Source organism: Electrona antarctica, assembly GCF_951216825.1.
Source record: "Electrona antarctica genome assembly, chromosome: 19".
Lineage (NCBI taxonomy): Eukaryota > Metazoa > Chordata > Actinopteri > Myctophiformes > Myctophidae > Electrona > Electrona antarctica.
The window spans coordinates 28787104-28805423 of record NC_136800.1 but is presented as its reverse complement, the minus strand read 5'-3'; the positions used below and the strand labels follow the sequence as shown (position 1 = coordinate 28805423).

General features: G+C 40.9%; 2 protein-coding genes across 2 annotated transcripts in view; one reads left to right on the top strand and one right to left on the bottom strand.

Moving 5' to 3' along the window:
• Nucleotides 1–55: 55 nt before the first annotated feature.
• Nucleotides 56–5761, bottom strand: dusp28 (dual specificity phosphatase 28). The gene is made up of 2 exons (XM_079488585.1): nucleotides 4867–5761; nucleotides 56–2732 (listed from the first exon to the last, which is right to left on the bottom strand). Exons 1-2 carry the CDS (start codon nucleotides 5248–5250, stop codon nucleotides 2619–2621), a joined length of 498 nt encoding a protein of 165 aa, XP_079344711.1. The 5' UTR covers nucleotides 5251–5761; the 3' UTR covers nucleotides 56–2618.
• Nucleotides 5762–10534: 4773 nt separating this feature from the next.
• wdr33 (WD repeat domain 33) overlaps nucleotides 10535–18320 on the top strand; it is a 31675-nt gene continuing 23889 nt past the window's right edge. The window contains exons 1-6 of the mRNA XM_079529301.1: nucleotides 10535–10735; nucleotides 15711–15936; nucleotides 16176–16244; nucleotides 16503–16607; nucleotides 16900–16995; nucleotides 17675–17826. Of these exons, the coding sequence (XP_079385427.1) occupies nucleotides 15733–15936; nucleotides 16176–16244; nucleotides 16503–16607; nucleotides 16900–16995; nucleotides 17675–17826 (626 nt within the window). The 5' untranslated portion in view covers nucleotides 10535–10735; nucleotides 15711–15732. The remainder of the gene's footprint in view (nucleotides 10736–15710; nucleotides 15937–16175; nucleotides 16245–16502; nucleotides 16608–16899; nucleotides 16996–17674; nucleotides 17827–18320) is intronic.

Genomic DNA, 18320 nt, shown 5'->3' with positions numbered 1-18320 from the left:
ACCAACCCACTCCCCCCAAAAAAGAAATAAATGTAAACTAATAGACACAAAACCTTTATTTGAATTTATTTCAATACATACAATTGAGAAAATGACATTTGTATCTATGTTTAGCCTAATCATACGGTTAGCTTCTTGTCTCTTCAAGCTTAGCAAGCTCGGTTCTTAACGCTTTCATGTAAAATGTGAGATTATTTTTCTGATGGTTATTCAGTGGTTTCATGTTATAGCACTGGGCAATATGAACAGAATTAAATATCACCTTAGGTTTTTGACCAAATACCTTGTAATCACCATTGTGATGATGATAACATGAAACCCTTTGTAGGTATAAAATAAGACTTGAATATAACCAGGACAAGACAACACTTTTGACACTTCGTGCCATATCATGTTATTACAATATCCAAAATCCCAGATGATATCTAGTCTCAAATCACAGTATCAATGTAATATCAAAATATTGCCCAGCCAAATCACTGCACAACACCAGCAGGAGTTTACACAATATGCTAAAGAACATATAACACAAATCATTATAAGCTTAACCTATTGATCTATTGTAACTAGAATAGGTTATCAGCTGCCTGGCTTTTTAAACTCTAAAAGTAAGCTCATGTGTCACAGTATGCGGCTTAAACACAGTAAGAGACAAACTAATTCAAAGGCAAACTATCGTGATTATTTCTAAACCACATTTCCTGATCAGCCATGGTGGTCAGTGCTCTGCTCCTGTGTGCTAAAAATGAAATAACAGAAATATGTACACCAATCAGATTACTGTACGTCATTGGACTTTATAAATCTGGGTGTACCATGAGCTATATACACATAATCTGAATAGTCTAGTCGAAACCAAACTTGTATAATGAATCTACCACTAGTATATAAATAAGCTATATCTGATGGCTTGTGTACTTTATTCTATAGAATTTACCTGAGTACAACTTATTGCTATAGTACCTAATCTATGTATTTATCTAACAGGGGTTTTAGGTATTTGATGGCTTTGTACATATGTAGCGCTACACTATTGCGTATACCAATACATGGGTAGTACTGTATATCAAGTTCACCCATAGCTACCTCATTCCAAATGAATACCTTTCTGTCTTGGAAGAAATAAAAATAGCACAAAAATGGTTCTATGTAGAAATCTCTTTCATCAACTACTTTGAGACCAGTGATTATTTTGGTTAGAGAAGCAGTTGGTGTGTGGCTTAAGCCCTAACCACACCAAAGGGTCAAGACGGTTTTAGCGTTGTCCCTGCGGTGTGATATGTCTTGGTGACCCACGTTGACCCTAGTGATTCAACGCATGGAATTCAATGGCCCAAACCACACCAAAGGGTCAAGACGGTTTTAGCGTTAACTCCTTGCAACCGTTTGGACCCAAGGAGTTGCATGGTGACCCCTTGGTGTGGTTAGGGCTTTATAATTTAATCAAACTCTTCATATTAACGATAATGTTTTAAAATCCCTCATAGCGTTACGTTGCCCTTGAAGCTGTAGCAGAACCATATGGCTAAGGTTAAAGTGAAACTGTGCTAAAAAAATAATAATGCTAATGGCTCAACGGTGTTCTGCCTAAATGCATTGTCATTCTGTAAAGGTGCTTCTATGCAGAGGTAAAAGCTGACACTGCTACACTACAGCACAGCAATTACTCTGAAAGGCAAGGAGAGGGATACAAAAACGATAAACAGCTGAGGTGAAGTCAATTCTGTGGTATGAGGAAAAATAAACCATGGTCATCAGAGAATGATGAATCATTTGTCACGGCAAAGGTGAAGATCTTCCACCCAATGTACTGTATTGCGTTTCTCCCCCTTAATTCATTTATGCTGCGTCAGGGTGTGTTTGCACTGTCCCCTTGTTATGAAGAAAAAGTGCTGCCTGGAGTGGTTTATCTGAAAATGATCTCCTCCTCCACCTACAGTACGACAGCGGTACGGGGGCATATCACAACCTTGTCCAGGAGCTTCATATGGACGAAGCAGGTTTAAAAGTTTTACTCCGGGCTATTAAAGGGACAATTTGAATACCTGTTGTGGAGGGTAAAAGCCAGCAGTCTTGAGACAGCAGACACAGTTTATCGTGATTGCTCAGCTGTTTCTTCTTAGAAAAGTTCAACTATTCTCAACTTTTAAATGCGCTCAGTGCTGCCAAAAAAAGCACAATGACCAGAACCTTTTAAAGGTGGCCCCTTTTGCAGTACATGGTCACCTTTTAGTCATTTGCCATGGGCTTTAAGGTAAAAAAGGCAGCGCCTATTTTTATTTATCTAGCGTGAACATACCCTCAGAGAGCCTTTTGGTACTGTTCTGCCTCTGTGTGGGACAAGCTGGTCAAACCAAACAAAATGCCATTTATTTGTGCCCTCACGCAGGCAAGAGGAACCAAGATATGTTCTTACAAACACTTTCAACTTTCTCTTTAAGCACCTAGATGAAAAGCTGATTCCTTTATGGAGGTGAAGAGCTCTTTTAACCTGGACATCTAGGGTTTGAAGGCTTTGGGGTGAGCAATGTTGAAGTTGTTGAATGTTGGAAAATAAGGTTTAGTAAGATTGTCTCTAGGGGGAGAAACATCCCAGCCCTGATCTCTGTGGATCTGTATTACTTGGGTGCTGAATTTTCTCTGCGTCTCTTTTTCAGCTCTTTTTCGTATCTCTCCAGCTGAGCCATGAAGCCAGGGTTGGGGTTGATCACATGACGAGCCGTCTTCACTTTCTGAAACAGAGGAAGGGACAGTACATTTACAGTTATTACTACTTAACCACTGCCAGGGGTATCATGCTCATAGAAACAGAGAGGGCATGTGCCGCCTCAGATGTTTGGGGTATACGAACAGAACCAAATGCACCTGTCTTGCCATTTTTATTGGTGATAGAATGCACATGATACTACGCCTCTATTTCTATGTAGGCTATTGTTGACCTACACACTACAATGCAGTGTGCACACTGCACACGTGACCAGACAGGCACAGAGGGCAAGGTCAGATGTTAGGCTGTCTTTATGACAATGTGGTATGGCAATCTTAATGTAAAAGGAAGAAGCAAGCTGCAGCGAATAGTGAACCTAGCCTCAAAAATCATTGGGAAGAGACAGAAACAATTAAGTTGTATCTACAAGGAAGTACTTCGAAAAAAAAGCTGTCAAGATAGTAAATGATCCCTCTCATACACTCTGCAGGGATTTCAAACTACTTCCCTTCCCTCTGGTAAACGGTACAAACTAAGTACCAAAAGCTAACCGTAACATCTTTAAAAATTCCTTCATTCCTAATGCCATTAAGGCACTAAATGATACCATGTCTCTCTAGATCTGTCCTGCATTTTTGCCATGAAGATAATTGTGTAAGTGTTTTTGCTGTTGGAGACCGAAGACAAATTTCCACACGTGGACAAAAAATGAAACTAACTACTTCATTTTGTCTTTTACGTTGTTCTCTTATTAGTGTTGTACTTATTCTGTACTTGTTCCCAACTTCCCATAATTGGTAACAGTGGTGCTGCTATGACAACTGAATTTCCATGTCTGTCTGTCTGTCTGTCTGTCTGTCTGTCTGTCTGCCTGTCTGCCTGTCTGCCTGCCTGCCTGCCTGCCTGCCTATCTATCTATCTTGGAGTGAAATTAACAGTATGTGTCCCTTAAATAGTGTTGTTTTTCAATGAACTACTTCAAGCTATGTAGATGCAGATGCCCTTATAGGAGACAGAAACAAACAGACAGTGTGAAGAGGTCGTGTACATCACTTTATGTCAGCAGAGGCCTGCCTCCAGATACATGATGAGTCAGCGCCAGCGGGTATGTTCATTATTAAGGACACCTTGTGTCAGGATACGACTGTCATTGAAATCCAAACTATGACTTTGCAGCATTACAGAACAGGCTTTCTAAGCCAGTGAGTTTTCAGGGGACATGGCCGAGACCCAAGAAGACACAATATTTATGGAAGTATAATTCTCTGCCTGTAACACACACTATTAGGTTGCCTACGCCACAATTTTTATATATTTATAAAATTGTTAATTAACTTTTTTTTTTTAATGAGAGGGACCCATGGCCAGGTGCCCTCTTGGCACAATAAAACAAATAAAAATAAACACAAGAAAGAGGCAATTTAACACAATAAAAACAGAATTTGGCTGCCACAAATACTAAAACTAAAAACAATCAAAGACCACAATGATTCTCAGCCTCATACCTTATGTTAGTCCCTGATCCAGTGATGGAAAGCTTTATATTGAGTATTTCAGTTTCTTGACCTTGGTTTATACTTCTGCTCTATTTCAGGGGTAACATTGTACTTTTTACTACCCTACTACAGTTTTTTGACAGGTTAAACCTGTAGATTCTGAATATCCAGAGTCGCTCTGGATTAAGAGCGTCTGCTAATGCCTACATTTTAAATTGTAATTATAAATTGAATACAACATATAAATTAAGTGATAAATAATATAGGTTAATCTGCCCAGCAGCACATAAAGTAGCCTATAAGCTCCACCTTTACCAGCAGCTGCAACATTAAAACACATAGTACTACTATTTACTACAATCCAACCGGCCAGTTCTCATTTTGAGTAGGCCTATGTTTTCATTTTGTAGGACTACTGTAATGATACCAATATAGTCTATCTTTACTACTTTTACTCAAATACAATTTTGAATACAGGATTTTTACTTTAAATACTAGGTATTTCTGTATACATTATATACTTAAGTATAAAAACTTCCACCACTGCCCTAAAATCCCATCACTGCCCATCAGACAGCAGCAATTTTCATGGGGTCCTGTCTGTCTGCACCGTCTGCAACTCTGCACCACCAGAGCTGAGAGACCACTGTACAAGCCACCCACCTGCAAAGCGTCGTTCAGCGACATCTTGCGGTGCTTCATGAGATACGCAACGCACACGGTGGCAGAGCGGCTTCGTCCGTTCTTGCAGTACACCACGCTGTGGCCGCCACGGTTCGCCTCCTTCTGGATGGCATCGGCGGAGCGGTCGAAGTAGCGGTACAGGTCCTCGTTGGGTTCGTCGTAGACGGGGATGCGAAGCGTCGCGACGGCGGCGGGAGATGATGAGGAACTTGAGGAAGACGAGGTTGATGCTGCGGGGAAAGGCTGCAGCTTGGAGACGTTGATGCAGAGCGTCACCGCCTCCTGCTGGATGAGCTCGTCACTGCAGGCCGAGCGAGCGTTGCTGATGAACAGGTGCTTGGTCACCTTGCACAGCTGCAGCATGATGGTCCGTCCGACCGCTTCTAATGTGAGCTGACACAGTCACCAGTGCCACTGTGCCACTCACCAAACTATGGGCCCTATACGAGTATCTTTTGGTCTACAATCGAATGCTACAATCGAGTACTCTCTAGCTCTTGTCTCCCTCTCAGCTTTAAATTGTCTAAATAGCCCACATAACTTAGTTTTTAAACCCAATAGCAGCCTTACATTTCTCCCCGCTCACATGGCTATGAAATCAAATGACCCCTCTACTCCCCTATGCTCTCACTGGTGGGAACTCAATTCAATGTCTATCCCGCAACGTTGAAGAGTTAGCACTGACCAGAGAACTACAGCAACTTCACGTGCGCTCAGCCTCAGTGTCACTCTGCAAGGACACAGTCAGTCACAGCTGCCAAGCACATACAGTATAGGCTATATAACCTGTCAAACACCTGCTATTCATTTACATTAAGATATTGTCTCGTTCTTTAGCCTGTGAAAAGAGTTGTTTGGTTAATCTGCTCCAACCTTCTGCTCTAACCTATGTGCCACACAGTAAGTTGGGCTATATTTACCATAGGAACAGGATAGGGCAGGCATTCCCTGGGTCTTAGTGCTAGCCTTTTTTGGACCTATAGGATACAAAAAAGTTTTACATTGTGCTGCATGGGATGCAGCACAATGTAAAACTTTTTTTTCCTGTGTTGAAAACTTTAATGTGGGGGAAATAAAAACCATAAGTAAGATAATTATAGTCAGTACTCATCTATTTCATTGCTTGATGCTCAAAACAATAACAATAACAACAGGCCTCAAGTAACTTACAAAAAGGTAACAAAAATGCGTTGCAATGCAAGCGTTATGATCAAGCCTGTAAATGCTATTTTTACAAATAAATGTTGAAAAATGTATCTGAAAATAATTTAATATTTTTTAAACATTTTAACAACACAAATCTTGTATGCGACTGCGTATCGCTAGCACAAATTATTTGTAGATGGGGTGTTTGGCTAAATACATAATTGTTTTGGGGTCCTTCTTGACATGACATTTGAGAACCACTGTTCTGTACCCGACATATCAAGATCAGTTTCTTCTCTGCGACCGTGGAGTCTGTTCTCCTCTGGGCTATAGCTGTGAATGCTGGACACTAACACAAGCCCTACAGAAATCCCTGGATGGGTGCTACACCAGAATGTTACGTGTGGTACTGAACATCAACCAGGACGAGCACATCACCAACAAGCGTCTGTACGGGGCATTACCAAGTGTATCAGAGAAGATAGCAGTAAGGAGGATGAGACTAGCTGGCCACTGCCACCGAGCTTGTATAGTACAACATCGGCATCATTGCATCAATCGAGAGGACGTCCCAGACTCCCACACCTACCTATGTGGACGTACTAAAGAAAGATGCTGGTGCAGAAAGCACAAATGAGCTGACCAGATGTATGGAGAACCGAGATGACTGGAGATGCCGATTGAGGGCTCGTCTGAGGACGACGTAGAGAGAGTTCTAAGGAAACAACAGTTATCCATCCATCCATCCATCCATCTTCAACCGCTTATCCATAGTCGGGTCTCGGGGGCAACAGCTCCACCAGAGTGCTCCAGACTTCCCTCTCCAGAACAACATTAGTGACTTCCTCCTGGGAGATTCCGAGACGTTCCAAGGCCAGTGAGTCGATGTGTTTCCTCCAACTGCGCCTTGGTCTGCCCGGGGTCTCCTCCCAGTGGGAAGTGCGTCGAGGACCTCCCTAGGGAGACGCCCGAGAGGCATCCTAACCAGATGCCCGAACCACCTAAGCTGGCTCCTTTCCAGGCGAAGGAGCAGCGGTTCTACTCCGAGTCTCTCTCGTGTGACTGAACTTCTCACCCTATCTCTAAGGGAGATGCCAGCCACCCGTCGAAGAAAACTCATTTCGGCCGATTGTATTCGCGACCTTATTCTTTCGGTCATGACCCACACTTCATAACCATAGGTGAGAGTAGGAACGAAGATTGCTCGGTAAACAGAGAGCTTTGCCTTCTGGTGATGGGGAACAACAGTTAACTTGATGGAAAAAAAAGTCTTGCCTATACTAGGCCTAGAACATAGAACTAAACCCATCGTCTTGATATCATCTGTTTTTGTTATTATTATACCTTAATAACTGATAGCCTATACCCAGGTTTGCATGATAACGATACTGAATTTTATTATAGCACCTTTCAAAACATGGTTACAAAGCACAGAGCAATTAAGGTTAAAAAACAGTATGATCATTTGAGTATATACAATCGTGACTTAAACAGAGGCACGGATGTTGCTAACCTTAGATGCTCCGGCAGTGCGTTCCACAGTCTGGTGCCCCGGCAGCAAAGGCCCTAATGATCACCCTGGGTAACTATAGCCTATATAGCAGGGGTGCCCACACTTTTTGACTTGAGAGCTACTTTCAAAATGACCAGCTCGGCAAGATCTACCCACCAAATCAATTATTATACCATTGCTGAAAATAGTTTAAATATGTACCTGAGGGGGCTTTGGAATAGTAGAGTTCGTGTTACATTCTGTACAGTATAAGACAAATGCACTTGGAATGGGAAATAGAGGGGGAGAAATGTTTTTTTCTTTTTTCTTCAATATATTTAAATGAAATACTCTTTAGGGGCATGTCATGTGATCTACCTGCACAGCCTTTGTGATCTACTGGTAGATCGCGATCTACCTTTTGGGCACCCCTGCTATATAGGTTCATCATAGGGACCTCCAGGAGGGCCTTGCATGTATATTTGAAGAAGTTCCCAGTACCTTTATGAATTGGTTGGTGTAGGCTATTTTCTGTTTATTGTCTCCACCAGGCCGAAGGCATGGGGAGAGAGTATGTTTTGCACTCCGTCCGTGTGTGTGTGTGTGTGTGTGTGTGTGTGTGTGTGTGTGTGTGTGTGTCCGTCCTTCCGTCCGTCTGTGTACAGCTAATCTCCGGCACCGTTAACCCGGCCGATGCCAAACTTTGCACACACACTCCCTGGATGCCAACGATGAACATCTGCCCCACATTTTCCAGAACGGCCTGTTATAGCGCCACCATGAGGCAGCTTTTCACATTTCTTACCTAAAACTGCACCGATCTGCGTGAAACGTTGCATGCACACTCCCTAGAGGCCAAGGACAAACCTTTGACCTGCATTTTCCGCATCTGCCTTTTATAGCGCCACCAGGAGGCCGACTTTTGTAAAACAATTTTTTTTATATTACTCCTCCAGATTCTGTCCAAAAATCTCACAAATCGTTACACAGTATCTCTATGGTCATGTGCTCAAGTCGGATCTGTCTGATATTTCATATTCCATCCTAATTGGCTATAATTGGCTTTCACAGTTTGCAAGATTGCCCCGTTTTGAACAATAGCCTCAAATCATGAACGCAGCATGCAATTTACGTGAAATCTTTCACACATTTTCTTACTAGGCTGAGGAATATATCCCACCCTTTTCACATTGGCCTGTTATAGCGCCACCAACAGGTTGATTTTTGCAAAACACATTTTTGGAACAAAATGCCTCAAATCATCCAATTGCCATCAAAGGCGTATGAAGAAATGGCAATCGGTACACATGATCTCTGTAGTCATGTGATCAAGACGAGTCTGTTGGATTTCTCAGATTGTACACTGATTGGCTAAGATTGCCTTCCAAAGTTTTCAGGAGTGGCCCGTTTTGTACAAAATGCTGCACATGTCCTGCTCATCCAGAATTCTATCCTCAGAGATGCTATGAGTGATCTGGCTCTGCATTTCCTCAACAAAATGAAGAAAATTGTTGCAAAAACAAATTTAAAACATCCTCCTAAACATTTTGCCAAACATCACACACACTCCTATCCTCCTGGTGGAGACCTGTGCCCGGAAGGGCACTTTTTCTAGTTATAGTTTATTTCTCTCAATATTACTTAAAAGAAAGAAAGAAAAAATATATATAGTTGATTGTAACATTATTTGTTGATGATTGTGATTGTGATTGTTGTCTCCACCAGGCCGAAGGCATGGGGAGAGAGTATGTTTTGCACTCCGTCCGTGTGTGTGTCCGTCCGTCCGTGTGTGTGAACTGCCTTTTATAGCGCCACCAGGAGGCCGACTTTTGTAAAACACATTTTTTGATATTACTCCTCCAGATTCTGTCCAAAAATCTCACAAATCGTTACACAGTATCTCTATGGTCATGTGCTCAAGTCGGATCTGTCTGATATTTCATATTCCATCCTAATTGGCTATAATTGGCTTTCACAGTTTGCAAGATTGCCCCGTTTTGAACAATAGCCTCAAATCATGAACGCAGCATGCAATTTACGTGACATCTTTCACACATTTTCTTACTAGGCTGAGGAATATATCCCACCCTTTTCACATTGGCCTGTTATAGCGCCACCAACAGGTTGATTTTTGCAAAACACATTTTTGGAACAAAATGCCTCAAATCATCCAATTGCCATCAAAGGCGTATGAAGAAATGGCAATCGGTACACATGATCTCTGTAGTCATGTGATCAAGACGAGTCTGTTGGATTTCTCAGATTGTACACTGATTGGCTAAGATTGCCTTCCAAAGTTTTCAGGAGTGGCCCGTTTTGTACAAAATGCTGCACATGTCCTGCTCATCCAGAATTCTATCCTCAGAGATGCTATGAGTGATCTGGCTCTGCATTTCCTCAACAAAATGAAGAAAATTGTTGCAAAAACAAATAAAAAAAAACATCCTCCTAAACATTGTGCCACAACATCACACACACTCCTATCCTCCTGGTGGAGACCTGTGCCCGGAAGGGCACTTTTTCTAGTTTTTTTTGTTTTTATTCGATGCAATTGTGAATAATAGCCAAGAAAGATAAGATACATATCCATTAGCCAATCAAATGGTTCACTGGTTCACTATTCACTAACCCTTGTTATCTTTATATGTTTAATATTTTTTCTTCATTGCAATAAATAAAGAAAACAATCTTCACGTAAGGCTTGTGATGTCTGGCTTCTGCACATGACACTATGATTCTTTATCTGCTTCAAATGGTTCTCTACTTCTCTCTACTCATGGTGTAGACTAGAGTCCGACTCTACCTATCTATTGAGTTGTGCTTGAAATGTACTGTAATTCTCCAATCTGTTAAAAAATACCATACTTCAATAAATCAATCAAAACCCCTTAAAAAAAACTACATTTCCTGTAGTTGGCGTCATGACGTCACGCTCTCTCTGTTGCCAGACGTACGGTTAAAAAAAGAGAAAAGAACATAAAGTCCCATAATGCATTGCGCTCAGAAAAAGAAGCAGCATCGAGGAGGAAGCGTCGACATGGAGTCCGTAGCGTCGGGTGGTTAGAAGTGGCAAATAAATTATACACTGACTTTTATGGTTGTTCTTAAAAAAACTATATAAATATATATATTCGAATGTTTGTTTAAAAAAAGGACGTATCTCGCTAGTTATTAGCTTGATAGCTAAAACTCGGCATTGGAATATTGTTGGTGAGTTGTAATCTTAGCAGCGCGTTGTTGTTGTAAATGACACTTCTTCCACCGGGGCCGCCATTTAAACTGAACAAAAATACATCCATGGAACCGACCAGGGTTCTACAGGCCCGGGTTACTGCGGATTTAAGCGGCTCACACGGGGCTCCCGGTCCGTCCACGGTGTCGTTGGGTTCGGTTAAATGGGTTTCCCCCCCAATCCTGGATTAGCTACATGCTAGTGCTAGCGTGCTAGCTACACACACACACACACACACACACGGGGCTAAACATGTTAGCATCAGCGACAACATGGTGGTGAAGGAGAAACGTTAAATATAACTCTCTCGACTGTACAAATGGAACCTTTGGTATCATTTCTCACAGTCACGGACCAGTTGTATTTATGCCATGTAAACCCATAGCCCATATGGGACACATTAGATTTACACTTATTTGGGTTCTGTTTATTTATTAAGCTGCAACCCGTAACGTTTACAACCTACACGGGATTCAAACTCCATGTGGAAAACCAAATTTGCAAGAAGCATGAGAATTATGAGCTCCAGGCAGTACTACTGTACGTGTCCGACTCCATCTGAGTCTGGGCACCAGGGTTTACATTGCTCAATGGAAGAGTATGGACACCACCTCCAAGTAACTACTGCAGATGTTATAGTTATGTTGTAATAACACACTTTCTGACAGATTGGCTACAATAACTATGTATTCATTAAAATGCTACAGGTTGCAGCTTTAAATGCATTTAGGCCAAGCCAGACTGAACAGCCAAATGTTGCAGTAGTCTGGGAACATACTGTAATACATACTGCACCGGTGTTGTTGGCTTGAGGTAAATACTAGCCTAAATGACTGTCCACACCAAGCACAATTACTACAAATATATAATTTTAAAGGTAATCCAAGTGCATGCCAACAGTGTTGAACAAAGTATTTATATTGCCAATGCTTGGTTTGGACAGCCCATTTTTCACTAGTCAACACACCAGTCACACTGAACACAACACGCAATGTAGTTTAGGAATGGGAATTACTAGTTGGGTTACATTGATTACACCGCAATATATTTAACACGAGTGGGTCCATTGAATTTTGTTAAATTCTTTCCCTTCCTAATCTGTTTAGGAAAGAATAATTTAACTTTTCCTGATATTTAAATTATAGATTTTGCATCGTTTCTGGAACCAAGTGTTTCTCAAAGTCGTACTGTTTACTGCACCCTTTTAAGCGTGTCACTGTTTCATGTAACTGCTTTTTATGTCTGATTATTGCATTGTTGATTGAACTGTATGTTATGCTTTGTTGTGAAGGATTTGTAATAATCAACAGTTCTTCTCAGGGGTGCTATGTGGCAGCTCAATACTTGGCATCAAAGACCACAAACTGCTACAGTGTAGAAATACTAGTGCTTTATTTGGGGTGACTGCTTGCACTTAACAGCTTGAACACCTTAGTGCCAAGTTCAAGGGTAGCCAACAGTCAAAGCCATTAAGCCAACTTTCTGTTTACCCCTTTTTACATTGTTTAATTGTAAACGAGCAGCTATATGCTATGCAAAGTTGGATCCATGACATGAAAAGGTATCTGACGGCCAAGCTACACCAGGCTTTTCTCGCGCGTTTACCCTAAACGCGTGGCCCGCGCGTGCGTTTTTAAAATAGGACTGGACCTAAATTAAACGCACGCGCGGGAGAAAACGCACGAGAAAAGCCTGGTGTAGCTTGGCCGTCAGTCTCAACTTTACTTGTTTATAAAGCTAGAAGTTGGTACCTTATCATTATCACCACACTTTTTTACAAATTTTACAAGCTAAATGGTATTTATTAAATAAGTAAAATGGCCTCAAGTATGTCTGACAACCTGCATAAGGAGCTCATCAGCCACAGTGAATGCAGGTGCCTGGTGGCTTCTGATTTCCCACCCTGGTGCCAACTACTGGTCCCACTCACTCTGACTTGTGGATTTAAAATATACATATAGAGTAAATATTATTTTGTATTACTTGAGACTGAGAGATCCTTATCAGCGGCCCCAAATATTTAATCACATGTTGTGATAACCTTTATGTTGGCTCACTTGGCTGTCACTTTTAACCACTTAAGCCATTGAATATACTCAATATAGCTGGATTTATAAGCTCGCACAGTGTTCGGATGTGCCACATTGTGAGCTTTTACTGTAGATTTTCACTTCTTTTCTTTTTAAGCACCATCTTCCAAAATCACGATAGTAACTTTGAACAGATTCTAGTTGAATTCAAGTCTTGCGTTTACCTTTTGTGATTCAGTGTAACATCTTACTGCACACTACAAACCTACTGGGCACCTTTATGCCAAGTTGTAAAATTTGATAAAATTCACAACCAGGCTACAATTCTGATGTGTAAAAGTGGGTGGTGATGGTGGTTAAAATGATAGGAACAAACACATCTCCATATTTTATTAGGAGTAACAACAAAAATATTTTAAAAGAAATGTATTCCATTTTATTTCTCCTTTTACAATACAGAATAGGATCGATTTGATAGTGTTTCAACCAGTACTTTTTAAGCACATTAATCGTGCCATCCCTATGATATTAATCAAGATCAAGATATAAAGTAAGTTTTGTAACTACGATGGTTTTATTTAGCATTCTAAATTAATCATGTACTTTAATCACTTACAACCTGGTGTAAAATTGTGAAATAAATAGATCTACAATCTTACTGTGTGTTACATTGTGCCACATTGTGAGCTTGCAGATCAGCTTTTCAGTATATATAGGGGTTTTAACACAACATATTCATTTGTTGTAACCTCGCCTGCTAAGTGTATGGGTATTTTTAACGTGCTATTTTTTACACATCAAACACTGCTTCACATGGTCTAACACCGACAAACGTGCACTATATCACTGCTTTTGGGCAGAAACCTTGTATCCAAATGTCTTTATTTTTATTCATGTTTTCTTCTGTAAATAATGCTACCCCTACTTTGTATGGCAGTGTCAAGCAAAAGTAGTGAATAGCCGATCTACAAGCTCCTGAAAAGAAAAATCCTTAGACATACAAGGTTTACACCTTACTACGATAATGGTCTGGAACTAACATAATCCCTATTAAAAAATAATACAATTATCAAATGTCACACTGGCAGATACAAAGATGCATGTCAGGCTGCCATTCATTTTCAACAGAAGCCAGTGAGATGAAGATACAAAGAGACGTTTGTAGTACCCGCTACAAAAGAGCTTGTGTACTTTTTTTTTTAAATCTGCCAGTGTGAACGCAACATTAAAGATATTCCTCTACAATGTCCAAAATAGAGGTACCAGGGTTAAATGCTCTCAAATTAGATGAAAGGCCTCACTAAATAAAAATATGCTAAAAGTGGTACAGATGGTCAGTAAAGAAACCTTAGTTGAAATTCAGTTTCTGTATGAAAGGTGGTCTGCAAATTAAATAGTTTTTTATTACGTGAGAGATCCATGCCACTTTGAGAGAAATGGTTTTAATCCCTGTTGATGTGTTAACGAATGCTCAGGATCTGCTAAAAAGTACTTAATTCCAAAATAGAATATATGTCTAAAAGCTCCAGATAAGAGTCTTCCATTATGAGCTAACGATTACTAATCATCCAGAAATGGTATATGTTGGGTCCAAATTTAAATGTGATTGTGTTTTTTATACTAAAGTAAGGCATCCCTCTAGGCTGATATGTTCCTTTTCATTTGTAGTTGTAGCTTTGATTTATTGATTTGCATTGTAGACTAGGTTATTTGATCCTCTCAAAAAGGAGCTGTCATATTTGTGATTAAAATAGGTAAAGCAGTACAGATGGTGACTTGCAATGTTGTTTAGCCTGTATATTTGATTCAGCTGATATTAAATGAAAGCAGGCACTGATAAGAGTTCATTGTGGGTAATGTCATACTGTAAGCAGCCCCCATTTAATACTGTGTGAAGACCGGAACTCTTAGCGCAAACCTTTGTTTTGTAACGGTGTGTCTGCCATGCTAGGTTTCTCCTGAGAATTATTTGTTGGCCATATCAGTTCTGTGAACAACCTTTGAACAACACTAGGTGTGGCTCAGTTGATATCAGTGACAGTATCAGGCAGTACAAACAATCATGTGAATATGGTTGGCTGAACTTTAGCCCAAAACTTTGTTTACTATTTTATACACGGGAGGGGGGGATTTCTGGTAATAGTGATGTTGTGGAAGAAGAACAGTGAGCTACCATTCTTTTTTTCCCTCTTATACACAGTGGGACATTTGATACTTTTGGATATTTTGCAACAGTTCTGAAGCCATTAGCTTATAGGAAGACTTGGGTACTGCAAGGGTCCTGGTGAAATCACATTTGACTCAATGTATTGAGGTTGCACTTTTTCAATGATTGTTTAACTTTGAACAAATTTTGTTCTAGAAGGCAGAGGATGGGATTTTATAACGTGACTATTGTCTGATTGTCTGATTCTGTAATTGTATGAATTGTTTGGAAATATGAATAGCAAATAGTTTTATCTTTTTAAAAAGCACCTTTTGGTTGTACCGTAAGGAAATTGATTTTGTTTTTTGTCACTGTAGATAGTCAACTTAACAGTCAACCACTTTGTTTAAGCCTGTTCATACTTTTTCGTAAGATGTTGACACGTGCCGATAATAGCCAATCTACAAGCTCACAATGCATCGTTTCAGCAGTTCCTTCTGAACTTGTAGGGTGTCTATTTTCGGCCTGTGACATCATATATGATGGAGCATAAATTAAGCATAGTCATCCTCTGGGACTTCTCAGCTTGAACTATTGATGTTGAACCATGAGTTGTACTTGATTCTAGGAAAAAAAAACAAGACAAATGTAACATTTGACTAGTCTATATATACTTGTCTCCCCTGCAGTGGACAAAATATTTCATGTTTATATCCCGTCCTATTATAATAACATCACACTCTTTTCTAATCTAAATGGCTCTTCTGGTTGCCATAGGGGGATTCAGCAAGCGGTCACCATGGCGACAGACATCGGCTCCCCACCGCGGTTCTTCCACATGCCGCGGTTCCAGCACCAGGCTCCCCGGCAGCTCTTCTACAAGCGGCCTGACTTCGCTCAGCAGCAGGCCATGCAGCAGCTCACTTTTGATGGGAAACGCATGAGGAAGGCTGTCAACCGCAAGACCATTGACTACAACCCTTCTGTCCTCAGATACCTGCAGGTACTTTTCATGTGAAGTTTACGTTTGATAAATAAAACACTTGGACTTGACTTTTGAGAATGTTTTACAATGAAACTTCTTTTAAAATAGTTTATAAAATAAACCTGTACTTGACATTTTTGCAGCACAGTATAAGCAGGTTCAAATCAACGTCCAGTGGCCGTTGATTTGAACAGGCGTCAGCCAGGCATTCTGAACCCAGGTCTTGAGGTATTTGATTAATCCTTTGTACACCACAGAACCGGTTATGGCAGCGAGACCATCGAGATTTCCGTGCTATCCAGCCTGATGCAGCATGTTATAATGATGTGAGTACAGTATTTGCATTACCACAAACCAATATGAGCCACTATGGTAGACTCCATAAACCTTTCCTTTTCTCCTCTAGTATATCACATTTATACTAGTTTGGGAAACTGGAAACGGTGGCAGAATAGCCTCAGAATGTGATTTGAGAAACCCTACTTACTTTAAATGGAAAACATAAGATCCTAAAAATATGTTCTGGGAATTGTAGTCCTGTAGTGTTTGATGAAGCAGCCTAAAGTCTGTGTTTGTCCCTACAGTTGGTCCCGCCTGCCGGGATGCTCAACAACCCTATGAATGCCGTCACCACAAAGTTTGTCAGAACCTCCACCAACAAAGTCAAATGTCCTGTTTTTGTCATAAGGGTAGGTCTCTATATATTATGCTGATTGTTATGACTGTAATGGTGCTGTTAGCTTGAATCTAGACATCACCACCATTGGGGAAATTGATCAGATTCCATATAGTAATTATCATCGACATCACCTTTGTTACTCCTGCTCAAACTGCAAAGAGCCTGCAAAGTTATCTGGCCACGTGTCCTTTAAGGCACACATTGCAGCGATCTGTAGGATTTACATCCCGAGGTTCTGACCCTTCCAATCCCTATCTCTTTTTTTCTTTTTCTCTGGTACCCTCCTCTTCATTCTCTCCCAGTGGACTCCCGAAGGTCGCCGTCTTGTCACTGGGGCGTCCAGTGGGGAGTTCACTCTATGGAACGGACTCACATTCAACTTTGAGACCATTTTACAGGTAAACATGCTGAAATTATAGGCTTCTACATGGAACATTTGTGTAACATATTTGTGATTAAATGAGTGATTGTTGTAGATTCTGCTATCATTTCAAACAGTCATATTAGTTCTTGAGAAGGCAAGTAGTGGCTCAATTGGTGTTCATTTTGTCGGCATGTAACAGGAGGACATATACAATATGTCCACCTCTATGCCATCAAATGGCATAGAGGTGCCAGTATGCAAATCGGTATGCAGCATCGCATCATCTGGCAGAAAGCAGACATGCTTTATGCTGTCTCTCCTCACAATGGAACGATATAAATTACGTTATACCTGCAATGTGGCCCTTTAAATGAGTGCCAACACTGATACATAGTTGTATCAGTGTTGCTCCTCTTTCTGTACATTAGTAATGCACACCACATTTGGATAATCTCAGAGTGGGGTCCAGGGACTCTCGTTGACCCCTGAGGGGGGGGGGGGGGGGGGGTCCTGTAACTCTTGACAGTGTACAAATGGAACCAAAAGGACCCGTTAGGGTCCTTTTGTATACCGTCAGAGTTAAGGAGGGGCCTTGTCATGTAAAGGTCTGAGAACCACTGATCTAATGTCATTCCCTGATACTTGACTTGTACAGCTGGTCCATGGTAGTGCAACTAGAACTCACACTCTTCTCCTGTCCCCCTGTCCTCCAGGCCCATGACAGCCCTGTGCGGGCAATGACCTGGTCTCACAACGACACGTGGATGCTGACGGCAGACCACGGAGGATACGTCAAGTACTGGCAGTCCAACATGAACAACGTCAAGATGTTCCAGGCACACAAGGAAGCCATTAGAGAAGCCAGGTTTATACCCCATCTAACATTCTCTGTAGTTAAACCAAGTCTTATGTGGTTATTATCACCCTCATTATTATTATTAATATTAATATTATTATTATTATTATTGCGGTCCTGCAGTGCCAAGGCCTAGCCACAGGGGGTCGTTGTTCTTGCGGTTCCTGTGGCTGTGTGTTCTTGTATTGCTGTTTATACTTGTGGCTGCTGAACAGTTTGTCTCTTGATGAATTCTTTTTTCTCTACATAATTGCTGTGTACAGAAAAGGTTGATTTTCACGCTATTCTTGTTGAATAAAGTGATGTGTTCTTCCATTTCACATACGTTAAAAATAACCACTGGTTTCCAGTTTGTAGGCCCAGAGGCGTGCAGTCTGACCAATAAAGTTGAGTGGAGGGGATGTGATATTGATCAATAAAGTAAAGCCCAGAGTTTTTCTCAACACCCAATAAAGTTCAATAGAGTGATCTTTTAGCACCTACCAATAAAAATGGAGAGGATG

What these genes read in the sequence shown, in the direction of transcription:
- dusp28 (XM_079488585.1), bottom strand. Translation starts at nt 5,250, where the DNA reads ATGCTGCAGCTGTGCAAGGTGACCAAGCACCTGTTCATCAGCAACGCT. An exon ending in CGCTGAACGACGCTTTGCAG is followed by an intron (nt 2,733 to 4,866) that starts GTGGGTGGCTTG and finishes CCTCTGTTTCAG; the next exon opens with AAAGTGAAGACGGCTCGTCA.